Source organism: Vipera berus (assembly GCF_964194415.1).
Source record: "Vipera berus genome assembly, chromosome: 8".
Taxonomy (NCBI): Eukaryota; Metazoa; Chordata; class Lepidosauria; order Squamata; family Viperidae; genus Vipera; species Vipera berus.
In genome coordinates this window covers 25,263,439-25,277,433 of record NC_138211.1, presented here as the reverse complement: position 1 = coordinate 25,277,433, position 13,995 = coordinate 25,263,439, and the positions used below count along the sequence as shown (strand labels likewise).

Here is a 13,995-nt window from a genome sequence, read left to right as displayed (position 1 = left end):
TGTTCACAGAAAAGGCTTCCGCTGGGAATCTCCCTCCTCCTTTTTCTCACCCCCTATGAAGACCCACTATGGGAATAGTCATCTGAGGCGCAGGTTAGGGGGATGTTGGGCTTGGAACTGCTTTGGGTGCTGGGGCCCTGCACGCCTGCTGCTACCGTGTTTCCCCGAAAGTAAGCCCTACCCCCAAAATAAGCCCTAGTTTTGGGGCGAGGCGCATGCCTAAAAATCAAGCTGGGGTGGGGGTGGAACTTACCATTGCAGCCAGGCCTCCCATGGATCCGGCCCACCTCCTCTGCAGCCGAAGGAGCAGCTCCATTCTGCAGCTGAGAGTGGAGCTCCGGCCTGCATTCCCAAAGTCCTCTGCAGCCGAGAACCGAGCTATGGATTGAATCCGTAGCTCGGTTCGCGGCTGCAGATGCCTTCCGGAAAGGCCTCCAATGGTGAAATGCAACTGCAGAATGAAGCTACTCCTTTGGCCCCAGAAGAAGTGGACCTGCTGGGCAGGGCTGTCGGTGCCGGAGGTGAGTATAAAAGACACCCAAAAAAATAAGACCTGGTGCCTCTTTTGGAGGCAAAAAAAAATTAAAATAAGACCAGGTCTTATTTTCGGGGAAACACGGTAGAACGAGGGTCCTGTACCTGTCAGGCAGTAAGCCAGACAGACTGCTGAAGGGTCAGCCAAGGCCAGAGGTGAGATGCCTATCATTTATACCAGCTAATTCTCAACTAATTGAGAAGCTGATGAGCCCATCAACTACAGAGTCTGTTTTTTGTAGGTGTGAATGGAAAGGTATTGCAGATTTCAGCAAATACTGGTAGCTCCTGAGGCAAGAGGCTGAAGAATCCCCAAAGTTAGCATGGCTGAGAATTCTTCAGAGTTCCCCCAAATAAAAAAGGCTCCTCTGCCTTTAAGTGGCAGACCCCCAAAAGTGCAGGCTGCAGCTTTTCACCAGCTGAGTCCATAGGTCACATGAAGCAAAAAGTGGCTTGTTTGGTGTTTGCTTAGCCTGATTGGGAGCACACAACTTAAATGGCTGGTCCGGCTTAGCATGATGGATGAGTGCAGTCTGTGTGTGTATAAGAGAGAGTAAATGAGTGTGGTGAGGGAAAGCCCTACAGTTTCTCCTACTAGGCCAGGCTTGGAAATGCAAGAAGTGTGCTTGTGGGAGTGGGTGAAATGTCGCTGCTTTGGTCCCTCGTTCCCATAATACATCTGGCGCTCTTGTGTTTGAGGCCACAGGGAATAAGGGCCACCTTCTCATTTGCCAGTGTGTGCACTTGGAATAAAAATTAGGGTGGTTTAAGAAACAGAAGTTGCTTAATGATGATTAAAATCAGTTAACCTGCATCAAATCATGATTACAGCTTGTAGGAAAGCACCTGACCCTCTGGAGCGTCAGCAGTCATTGCAAAGTCTGAGTGACAGTTGATTGCAGTCTTGCCAGAGTCTCTAGCTGCCCAGAGTCACTTGATAGTGAGATGGGCAGCATATAAATTTAATAAACAAATCTTCCAAAGGCATTTAATGGCTTCATGCTTTGCACTCCTGAAAGTTGCCAGGTCAAATGTGTGACATTGAGGCTTTTAAACAAAGTTCCTCTCCAGGAGTACAAGGAACAGTTTGTGATAGCTAAAATGCTGTGGTCATTCAGAGGCTGGATTAGAACTAGGGAGTCAGGTTCAAGTCTCTGTTCAGAGTTTGATAGGTAGCATGGGCCAGTTACTCTCTTGAAGCACTCCTATCTCACAGGGCAGGGTGAGGATAAAATAACGGGAGGCCTTGTTTACTGCAATCAATCCCAGAAGAAAGGCAGTTTATAAATGCAGTCATTCCTTGGACTGCTGCAGTGCTTGAGGTATTTGAGGGGGGAGAATGTCTTATATTTTGGGGGCACAAAGAAAACATGGTATCAGGGTGATCAGCCTGGCTGGGCGCCCCACCCCTGGCATGCAAACAAGAGGCGGTGAGCGCACGGGGGGTGACAATGTCCGACAGCAGCCGCAGCCCGTCGGCCCCTTGGTGCAGCACAGGTAAGTCCGAGCATGGAGGCAGAAGCGGGGGGAAGCAAGCAATCTGGATGTGCTGCCCAGCTGCCTGCTCACGGGAGGCTCGCAGAAGGCTCGCCCGGCAGCAGGCAGAGGCATAGGGGAAGGCTGGCCATCCGGATGTGCTGCACGGCCACCTGACTAGTGCGAGCCTCCCATGAGCCAGGCAGCTGCACAGCACGCCTGTATTGCCTTCCTCCCCCCCCCCCCCCCGGGGTAGGGCTTGTATTAGGAGCACGCTAAAAATCAGGACTTATTTTCTGGATGGGTCTTATTTTCAGGGAAACCTGGCACTTAAGAGCAAGTTCTCTAAGAAGCGTTTTCTGGGCAGTTGACAGCCTCCTCCCAGTGCAGCCGTTGAACTGATTACAAATGGCAGGAGCTGCCCTCTCCCAGGTGTGGCTTCTCTTCCAGCTCTGAGATGGATGCAAGATAGAAACAGAGTTTCGGGGTGGGACTCCTTGCCTCTAACCCTCTGGAATCCATATATAACTGCACCAACAAAGACAGAAAAATTTGCCTAATTTTGGTGAGGGAGTCTGGGGGCAACTTGCAGAGGGACTCTTGCAAAGCAGAGCATGGGGATAGGCAACCATGGATGAAGAGCAACCCGAAGGGTGCCAGATGTCAGCCTCTTGAGATCTGGCAGCAGAGGCTGGAAGCCCTTGGTTACACAGCACTTCCTGTTTTATGGAGAGGATCCTGTTTAATCATCGAGGGTTTTGCTTTGCCTTTTTTTGAAAAAGCCTTTTTATGTAGGTTTTCTCCAATTGAAAGGAGAAGCATTAAAACAGCCTGACTTGGGGAATAGTGGAATCCATGTAACCCCCCACTCAGAACTCCACTATTGCTTCATTATTTTTCTTTGAGGAGTCCAGGATTTTTCCCCCTTTGTCTTGGCTTTATCTGTTTCTGTCCTCCATAGGCCTGGCATCTTTCAATCCCTTCTCTCATTGCTGCTGCCTAACAAAGGACCCCCGGCTTTGCCCATCCACCTGATTTGGTTTACTAGCTGCTCAGAGTCTCCTGGGGCTTGGCCTGTTGATGTCTTCAGACTCCAGGAGTGGATTGTCTTATTTACACAGACACCCACTGCACGGGCTGTGCTTTGCCTGCCCTGCTGATTCCTCTGGCAAGAATTATTCTCAGATGCTGTTCGCAAGGAGCCTGTTTAGGGGAATTGCTTCACTGCGAGGAACATGGACATCTGTACATCCGGCTTGCCCTTTTGAAGGAGGACACCATCCATGAGAACTTGGCAGGGTGAAACAAGCCCCTGCAGTTTTCATGGCAAGATTTTGGAAGTGGTTGGCAATTGTCGCCGCCTTCTTCAGGAAAGAGGTCTAGCTCAGGATCACTCAACTGGCGTTTGTGCCTAAGATAGGACTAGAACAGACTACATCTGCTCCTAGTCTAGCACTGTGACCATAAAATTAACTCAGCCCCACGAGCCAACTACATTTTAACCAGTTGGCATGTTGCAGATAGCCAGTAATTGTGGGTTGTTTGGTTTAGATTGGTGTGTTGTGTTAATCAAGCCACTGTGCCTGGTCAGTTATGATTTATAATGGCAATCAAATGTAGCTTATTAAACAAACCATATCTTAATGCTGTGTGTGCATCCAGCCACTGAGGTGCTAGATATTATGGGCCAAGCAGTGTGAAGCCCCCTCAGGGGCAAGTATGGTTCCTGTGATAAAAGTGGCATCTCACTGTCTTCTTCCAGGATGGGGTTTGACCTTCTAGCCTAGCCTGTAGCTCTGTGTTTCCGGGTCCAGTTGTTTTGCTTCCCAGCACAAATGAGGCCGGTCAAACAATGGTACCTGATGGGACCATGATATCTGCACTGGTTGAGTTCTAGAGAGGTTAGAATTTCTTGCTGGTAACGGTACAGTTTACCTTGGCAGATATTATTTAGGCCACAGAATCACATTTGGCCAGAGGATCTAGTGTTAATGCAGAACAGTGTTAATTTGTAAAACAGTTTTTAACAGAGGGAGTCCACATTGGCGCCTAATGGTTTCTCTCAGGGCATCAGATCTTAGATATACCATTTCTTTGCATTTCCCCCAGTTGAGGGTTGGCAAGATGAAGGTGCCTTTGAGAATTTCCGTACTGTGTCCTTTGGACAGCTTGGCATTTGTGGTGGGCTTGGTCTGAGCCAAGACACTTTCTGGGTCTGCTAAACAGACCAGCTGGATTTATAGTAAGCAGACAGGCAAAGAGAGCAAACTCTGTTAGTAGTATCCTGCAGAGCAAAATTGGGAGCTGTGGCTCGGATGCTCAAAAGTGCTTTTTCAAAAGGCAACTGGATTTTTTTTTCCTTGAGGAAGTTTTTTCGTTCTTCCTCAGGGGAAAAAACAGCCCAGTTGCCTTTTGAAAAGGCACTTTTCAGACAACTATGGCCCGGGTCATTGAGAATCTCCACAGACATGTGGCTCAGATTACTTTCTTGGTTCTAAACAATCTAGAAAGGAGGAGATGCTTCGCAATTCAGTTTACACCAGTTCTGGAATGAGAGCTGCAGGTCCAACATCTTTTGAGAGGCCTTTGAAGTTGTTGGCTGCAAAATGTAAGGCTTTGACTTAATCGCTTTCCCTGCCCAGGCAGATCTTTCTTGGCGTGGCAAATGCTGAAACCAGCACTGGGGTTATTTTTCCAGATCAAGGGCAGAATACGCTTCATTTTTGTTTCAGTTTTCAGTTCCTTTATTTTGGGAGTAGGAAGTGAAAGAGGCAACCGTCCTTCCATTTCTGACCTCAAGCTGAATTGGAAAAGCTGATTGTGAACTTTGAATTTCTGAGCGAGCCCCGTTGAAGCTAATGGGCAACTATGGCAATGAATGACGAGCCATTTAAGAAGGAGTTATGGGAAGGGAGAAGAAAATACCCGAAGCCAGCTCAGTCCTTGGCTAATTGATGTTTAAGTCATTAAATCAGAAGCGACAGAACTTAGGACTTGGCTGTGTTCTCTGGATCATGCTGGAAAAGGTGCTATTGCTTTGAACTCATCAAGGAAAGCCTTTCAGCAGGGGAAAGCCTTTTCTTGCAGCGGCCGATAATCATTAGATCAAGAAATCTGATTCTGAAATTAAGATCTGCAGTTTGTGTTAAGATTGGAAGTTCAAGCTCTTTTTTTGAAATGTGTCTGCACCCTCACCCCAGAAGTTCTTCCGTTGAATCCAGAAGCTCTCATTTCGTGGTTCTTTGATTGTGGTCCTTGGAGAGACCAGTCTGATGATGAAGAGACCCTAGGTGCTTTTATGTCATTGTATGTATGACTATAAAATAGTCTACATATTTAAATATAATACTTTAAATAACTTCTTATTTAAGCTATTTTACCCTGCTCTTCTATTTAAAAATACTGTCTCGCTGGCTTCTCACAGTACACTAAGATAAAATGGAATTGGGCAGCTTGTAACTTAGGGGGAAAAAAGCTATTATTTTAGCCATCATGTTATACCAGTATAGTTTGCTTGAACACTGGATGATAGATCAACATAGCAATTATGCTTTATTTATCTGGGTTTAATGTGCTGTAGGAACCCAGACAGCATCTCATCTGTTCTTCATTGTGTTGGGATAAGGCTTGATTACCTTTGGACAATGTTCTGATTTAGGACCGCAGAAAAGTATTTCCTTTCAACTTCTAACACAACTCCCCCACACCTCCAAATCTACTTCTCAATCTGTTTCGGACTGTCATATTTTTGTTCTGGGGAGTTTTATGAGCTCCCCTGCATTGCTTTGTGCCCTCCCCATGAAGTGAAGGTGGCAGTGGAGTTAGAATGGGGAGAAGTGAACTGGCTAGCTTATTAAGCTTAAGCTTAAATGTTTAAATGTATCTGACCTGGATATACCAGCTGTTTTTCTGAGCTGGGCTAGGTGACTATTAGCAGCAGTATCCTATGATCATCCTTTGATCTTACAAAGCCATTAGTGCGAGGTATGTTTTATGAGCTGGAGGAAGCTCCCAGAAATGCTGCAGGAAAAGGAGAAGGAAGTTGATCTAGGAAAACTGATGTGTTTGCTTCCTTTAGCTTTCTTTTGACTCCTTGGGTTGAAAGACAGATTTTTTTTTCTTCCTGTCAAAAGAATTCTGTTCTGGGGCAGGAAGAGAGCTAGGTGAACCTCTTGTGGAAACATTCTGGAATGGCAGATTCGGAAATCCTTCCCAAGCTCTGTGGGATGAATGGGGGCTGTTTGGGGAGGCATCTGCTTGTTCTCTAGGCCAGTGTGTGATTTCTGAGTTGTTCATCATATACATATTAGCGCTACTTGGTCCTTACAATGTTTTGTTTTAATGTAAAACATTTTGCTTTAATCATCTTTTGTTAACCAGGGAAACTTTTTAAACCATTGAATACTATCCAGTGCAGCAGTTGACTGTCCAGTATTTAATGTGGTTGAAAGTTGAATAAAGTGGCCATCAGGAATTAGATTCCCTTCACTGTTGAGGTTTCAGCTGCTCTTGAGAAAAGGTTGCAAGGCTTACTTCTTTGAAATGTCCCTTGTCTGCCAAATGCAGAAAAGTGGGCAAGGTGGAGAGTCTCCTTTCACTGTTTATGTCAGGAAAAGCACCCATCTTCAACTTACAAGAGGCATTTAAAGTTTGCTCCGGGTTCCTTTTCAGTATTGGACCAGTCCCTTGAGGGACTTGTCTTCAGTCAATGACTTCCATTCCTTGGCTACAAAAAGCGAATCAACTAATTGCTTGTTCTTGCTTTTTCAACAGAACAAATAGTTGAAAAAGATGAGGGCCCATATTACACTCATCTGGGATCTGGACCAACTGTGGCATCCATTAGGGAACTTATGGAGGAACGGTAAGTCACGATAGGGATCCTGAAGAACTTGAGAAGAAAAAGTCTCCACTGGTATATCAATTTTGCATGTGAGGTCTTGGGTGAAATTGGCCCATTTTCCAACTCAGTCAGTGGCAAATTGCCTTTGGTTGTAGCAGAGATGGCAGTTTTATTTTCATGGAAGATTCCCCTGGGCTTTCTTCTCACTCTTTCCTTCTGGCTGCCCTCTCACGTTGCAGATTGCTTTCAGAAGGGGTGGGCCTAGCACCTGAGACTGTTGCTTGCAAAACGGATTCACAAGTAAGCTTAGGAGCTCATACTGGAATTGGAATTTCTGTAGGTGGAAATTGCCCACCTCAAGGGAGAAGAAACTGAATTGGTCCCTACTTGCTCTCATTTCAAGTGAAGAGAGTAATCTGAATTCCAAGGAGGGTGAAAGTAAGAGGGTGAGAGTCACGTGGCAGTCAGATGGGCAGCATATAAATCTAATAAAAGAAGGGAGTTTGCTTTCCATAGCCAGTCTTCTCAAGAGGGAAAGAGCTGCCACAGTGCAAACAACTTACCGGAGTGTCCTATGATCTTCCCTGCTGCCCCCCCCCATTGACTTTGCTTTTGGAAAGCCACAGGGCTGAGATGGCCATAACTTTGAAGACTAGTCTTGTTCAGTGCCATTGTAACTTCAAATGGTCACTGAATGAGTGGTTGTTAACAAAGAACTCCCCCCCAAAAAAAGCCAGCAAGGGCTTGCCTGTAAATAAATGTGAGATTGGGGAGAGGAATGCTTCCTAGGGACTGATCAAGATAAAAGGGAAAGGATCCTGAAGCTGACCAAAGGATCCACCCTAACTAATCAGGCAGTAAAAGGAGATGGCAAGAGATTTGTACTTTCGGACTTGCAAGATTCTGTTAATAAGGTAAAGGTAAAGTTTCCCCCGCACATGCGTGCTAGTCATTTCCAACTCTAGGGGCCGGTGCTCATCTCCGTTTCAAAGCCGAAGAGCCAGCGCTTGTCCGAGGACGTCTCCATGGTCATGTGGCCGGCATGACTAGACGCCAAAGGCGCACGGAACGCTGTTACCTTCCCACCACAGCGGTCCCTATTTTTCTACTTGCATTTTTACGTGCTTTCGAACTGCTAGGTTGGCAGAAGCTGGGACGAGTAACAGGCGCTCACTCTGCTACGCGGCACTCGACCCGCCAAACTGCCGACCATCTGATCGACAAGCTCAGCATCCTAACCCACTGAGCCACTGCGTCCCTATTCTGTTAATATGGCCTTACAATAAAGTAGAATTAGTTCATCTGGCCATGTTTCCTCTCTGGTCTGTTTAGGAGTCTGACATTGCTCACATTCTTGATCTCAGCATACCCAGCATGCTCTCCTTCCCCTTGGGATGTTGGGCATTCGGACAAGGCCAGGGCAAGGGGTGCCTTCCGAGGGGAGATGCCCTTCAGGAGATCAGCATTTCCTTGTCATTTTGCTCAAGGCTGTTAACAGAAGACTGTGCCTTGATGTACCTGTCAGCTCCTGACTCGGGGCACTATGAGAGCAACTTGCTCAGGGCTGTCTGGTGAGATCCCAGGGATGCATGTGGGTGCTCAGTTATTCGAGTGTGGCAGGAAAAAAATCATATCAAGTGTCTTAAATTGCACGGCCAGGGAGTCATCAGGACTTGTGTAGCCAGCATAGTCTAGTGGTGGAAGTGCTGGACTGGCAGAGAGGAAGCCAGCCCCCCCCCCCGAGGGCCTTTGAGCCAGCTCCTTTCTCTTAGCCCAGGGGTAGGCAACCTTTGCTCTTTTATGACTCATGGACTTCAACTCCCAGAATTCCTGAGCCGGCTGGCTCTGGAATTCTGGGAGTTGAAGTCCATGAGTCATAAAAGAGCCGAGGTTGCCTACCCCTGTCTTAGCCCAACCAACTTTACAGGATTGCTGTGAGGAAAGAAGGACTTCTTGTGTACTTCCTTGAACTCCTGAACAATAGGGGAAACATTATTCTAATAAAATATGAATATAAACAAAATCCAGTAATAGAATCTTAAAGTTTGTTGTTGTTAGCTGCAAAGTTGTCTCCGACCCATCGCGACCCCATGGACAACGTTCCTCCAGGCCTTCCTGTCCTCTACCATCTTCTGGAGTCCATTTAAGCTCACGCCTCCTGCTTCAGTGACTCCATCCAGCCACCTCATTCTCTGTCGTCCCCTTCTTCTCTTGCCCTCCACCTTTCCCAGCATTAGGCTCCTCTCCAGTGAATCTTAAAGTTAGAAGGTCCATTTAGGCCATCTGGTTCAATCCAAGTTTCTGCTGAAAGCAGGAATCCAATTTCACGTTTCCTGACTGTCCTACCTTTGCAGATCAGGGTTAATGATTCTGGTTCTCAACTGCTCATATGTTAGGGAGGTGTTTTTTTTAAAACAAACAAACACTTAAATTTGGATTTGGCCTTTCTGCAATTTTAAAACATTATTTTATATCCTGAGAAAGAATAGGTCTGTATCTGTTGTAATTTAATTATATTTTGTCCCACTTAGTGAAACAACTTTGCTGTATCTTCCTCAGGACAGGTCTCTAGATACATGAAGGCAGATATTGAGTATCTCCACAATCTCTGGCTCTAAAGATCAATGTACCTAAAACTTCCAAATGTTCTTCATAGAATAGAATAGAATAATAGAATAACAGTGTTGGAAGGGATCTTGGAGGTCTTCTAGTCCAGCCCTGTGCTCAAGCAGGAAACCCTATACCATTTCAGACAAATGGTTGTCCTATCTATTCTTTAAAACCTCGTGATGGAGGACCCACAACTTCTGGAGGCAAATCAGTCCAGTGATTAATTGTTCTAACTATCAGGAAATTTCTCCTTTGTTCTGGTTGGCTCGTTTCTTGATCAGTTTTCATCTTCTTCTCCTGCCTTCAGATGCTTTGGAGAATAGGCTGAGCCCTTCTTGTTTGTGGCAGATATTGGAACACAGCTAGTATGTCGCTCTTGTCCTTCTTTTCATTAAACTAGACACACAATTCCTGCAACCGTTTTAGCCTAATCATTTTTGTTGCTTTCCTCTGCACTCTATCAACCTCTTTTTATATTGTGGCGACAAAATGGATGCAATATTTTAAGTGCAGTCTTACCAAGGCATTATAAAGCAGTACTAACACTTAACATGATATTGATTCTATTCCTGTCTTAATGCAGCCAAGGATTGCATTGGCTTTTTTGGGGGCTGCTGGCTCATATTTTAAATTACCGTATATACTTGAGTATAAGCCGACTCGAGTATAAGCCGAGACCCCCAATTTCACCCCCAAAAACTGGAAAAAGTTATTGACTCGAGTATAAGCCGATCCGCCGTTCTGCAAGCCTCTGCCGCCAGCAGAGGCTCGATCCGCCATTTTGCAAGCCTGAATACACAGGAATACCCTGTGTGGCCGCGGCTCTCGGGGAAGCCCTGGCTGTCCGCTTCCTCGCTCCACGCTGCCATTCGGGGCCCGCGCGTTCCCCGGGCAAATCGCGGCGCCCAGCAGGCGAGGAAACACGCCCGCTCCAGTCGCCCCCCCCTTCCCTCAGGAGACGCGAAGCAAGTGACCGCCCGGAGCTTACCGAGGACTTGCGCGCGGCCGAGGCTTCGGTGCTTCCAGGATCGCGCGCACCTCTCCCAAGCCGCCGCCGTCCGGAGACCTGCCGAAGTTTGGGGAGGTTTGGGGAGGTGCGCGCGCACCTCCCCAAACCTCCCCAAACGTCGGCAGGTCTCCGGACCTCCGCGCCCTGCCTGCCTGCTTCTTTCCGCAGCGGAAAGAAGCAGGCAGGCAGGGCGCGGAGGAACGGAGACCTGCCGACGTTTGGGGAGGTTTGGGCGCCTCCCCAAACCTCCCCAAACGTCGGCAGGTCTCCGGACCTCCGCGCCCTGCCTGCCTGCTTCTTTCCGCTGCGGAAAGAAGCAGGCAGGCAGGGCGCGGAGGAACGGAGACCTGCCGACGTTTGGGGATGTTTGGGGAGGCGCCCAAACCTCCCCAAACGTCGGCAGGAGGAACGGAGACCTGCCGACGTTTGGGGAGGTTTGGGGAGGCGCCCAAACCTCCCCAAACGTCGGCAGGTCTGCGTGGAGGAACGGAGACCTGCCGACGTTTGGGGAGGTTTGGGGAGGCACCCAAACCTCCCCAAACGTCTGCGCGGAGGAACGGAGACCTGCCGACGTTTGGGGAGGCGCCCAAACCTCCCCAAACGTCGGCAGGAGGAACGGAGACCTGCCGACGTTTGGGGAGGTTTGGGGAGGCGCCCAAACCTCCCCAAACGTCGGCAGGAGGAACGGAGACCTGCCGACGTTTGGGGAGGTTTGGGGAGGCGCCCAAACCTCCCCAAACGTCGGCAGGTCTGCGCGGAGGAACGGAGACCTGCCGACGTTTGGGGAGGTTTGGGGAGGCGCCCAAACCTCCCCAAACGTCGGCAGGTCTGCGCGGAGGAACGGAGACCTGCCGACGTTTGGGGAGGTTTGGGGAGGCGCCCAAACCTCCCAAAACGTCGGCAGGAGGAACGGAGACCTGCCGACATTTGGGGAGGTTTGGGGAGGCGCCCAAACCTCCCCAAGCGTCGGCAGGTCTGCGCGGAGGAACGGAGACCTGCTGACGTTTGGGGAGGCGCCCAAACCTCCCCAAACGTCGGCAGGAGGAACGGAGACCTGACGACGTTTGGGGAGGTTTGGGGAGGCGCCCAAACCTCCCCAAACGTCGGCAGGTCTGCGCGGAGGAACGGAGACCTGCCGACGTTTGGGGAGGTTTGGGGAGGCGCCCAAACCTCCCCAAACGTCGGCAGGAGGAACGGAGACCTGCCGACGTTTGGGGAGGTTTGGGGAGGCGCCCAAACCTCCCCAAACGTTGGCAGGTCTGCGCGGAGGAACGGAGACCTGCCGACGTTTGGGGAGGTTTGGGGAGGCGCCCAAACCTCCCCAAACGTCGGCAGGTCTGCGCGGAGGAACGGAGACCTGCCGACGTTTGGGGAGGTTTGGGGAGGCGCCCAAACCTCCCCAAACGTCGGCAGGAGGAACGGAGACCTGCCGACGTTTGGGGAGGTTTGGGGAGGCGCCCAAACCTCCCCAAACGTCGGCAGGTCTCTGTTCCTCCGCGCCCTGCCTGCCTGCTTCTTTCTGCTGCGGAAAGAAGCAGGCAGGCAAGGCGCGGAGGTCCGGAGACCTGCCGACGTTTGGGGAGGTTTGGGGAGGTGCGCGCGCACCTCCCCAAACCTCCCCAAACTTCGGCAGGTCTCCGGATGGCGGTGGCTTGGGAGAGGTGCGCGCGATCCCGGAAGCACCAAAGCCTCGGCCGCGCACAAGTCCTCGGTAAGTTTTTTTGTTGACTGGAGTATAAGCCGAAGTGGAATTTTTCAGCCCAAAAAGTGGGCTGAAAAATTCGGCTTATACTCAAGTATATACGGTATTGTCCACTAGGACTCTGAGATCCCTCTCACAGTTGCTGCTGTTGAGCCAGGTTCTACCTATTCTAAACCTCTACATTTGGTTTTCCCTGCCTAAGCGTAAAACCTTACTTTTCTCACACTTTAATTTTATTTTGTCAGATAGGGCCTAGTGTTCAAGTCTGTCAAGATCCATCTGGATCTTGACCCTGTCTTCTGGGGTGTTGGCTATTCTTACCAGTTTAGTGTTGTCTGTAAATTTAATGAGTTCCCCTTCTGTTCACACATCTAAATTGTTTATGAAGATTACTTGGCTTAAGGCAGAAACTTGGGATATCCCACTGCTTAGTTCCCTCCATGTAGACATAGTTCTATTAAGGACTACACATTGCATGTGATTGGTCAGGCAGTTCATGATTTTCTTTCCTTCCAGGACCCTTAAAATTCCTTGCTAGCTATACTCTAGTTTATCAATGTCCTTCCTAAAAAATGGTACCCAGAAATGAAGCCATTTTTTTAGCATAATAAGGAGGACTTCTCTTGATCTTGACAGAGGCTAATGCCTCCTTAAGTAACACCAGCTGCCTGCAATTAGTGCAGGTTCGCATCCCACCAGGCTCAAGGTTGACTCAGCCTTCCATCCTTCCCAGGTAGGTAAAATGAGGACCCAGATTGTTGGGGGCAATTAAGCTGACTTTGTAATAATGCCGCTTGGGGTGTGTGTGAAAGCCCTAACAAGCAGGCATATACATAGAATGAAGGCTACTGCTAAGCTTGTAAGCCGCCCTGAGTCTTCGGAGAAGGGCGGGATATAAATGGAATTAAAATAAAATAAAAATAAAAAATTTGCATTTTTAGCAGCTGCATCAGGCTGTTGGCTCATGCTCAGTTTGTGATCTACTAAGACAGTCACATACATTTGTATATATTGCTGTCCACTTTCTCTTCCTGCATCCTATAATTATGATTTTGGTTTTTCCTGCTCTGTGAAGGTTTTGCATTTGTTCTTATTGAAATTTATCTTGCTGGACCCTCCTCCATCATTGCTGCTTGTCCCCTGAAGTTTAGCACTCTCCTCTAATACATTTGTCCCCCACCACACCATTTCTATGTCATCTGAAAATGTAACGGTTTGAAATATTTTCTAGTCCCTCGTTCAGATCACTTACAAAGATGGCCATGGAATGTACCATTTAGCATTTCCCATATGCTGATTTTATTTTAATTCAAGTTGATAAATTAAGGTAAAAGTGACATACTTCTTCCAGTAGAGTAGTTTCTCTTAATTTTATTTCATATTCTGCAAACTTTTCCATGCAGTGTTTCTGTTTTATATTTTTATGTGTTTTTCTTCTTTTTAGAGCAGGTTTTAAAAAATATTCTTGCTCAGGTAGCCCCATCATTGTCTGTTATGTTGATGTTGTGCCTTTTTTCCATCAGGTATGGTGAGAAGGGGAAAGCCATCCGAATTGAAAAGGTGATCTATACCGGGAAGGAAGGAAAGAGTTCTCGCGGCTGCCCTATCGCAAAATGGGTCAGTGAGGAAAATGCAACATATCCTAGAGCAGGGTTTCTCAACCTTGGCCACTTGAAGATATGTAGACTGCTGGCTGGGGAATTCTGGGAGTTGAAGTCCAGACATCTTCAAGTGGCCAAGGTTGAGAAACGCTGTCCTAGAGAGTTGAAAAGAACATTGTTATTTGTGTATGAGGTTCTGTCTTTTTAACTGCATTTGTGT

The 13,995-nt window shown here is 48.1% G+C and overlaps 1 protein-coding gene across 2 annotated transcripts in view; it reads left to right on the top strand.

Moving 5' to 3' along the window:
* Window positions 1-13,995, top strand: part of TET3 (tet methylcytosine dioxygenase 3) — a 91,948-nt gene that overhangs the window by 57,510 nt on the left and 20,443 nt on the right. For both annotated transcript variants that reach the window (XM_081333956.1, XM_081333955.1), the window contains exons 3-4: window positions 6,784-6,874; window positions 13,698-13,791. In XM_081333956.1, coding sequence (XP_081190082.1) covers window positions 6,784-6,874; window positions 13,698-13,791 — 185 coding nt within the window. The remainder of the gene's footprint in view (window positions 1-6,783; window positions 6,875-13,697; window positions 13,792-13,995) is intronic.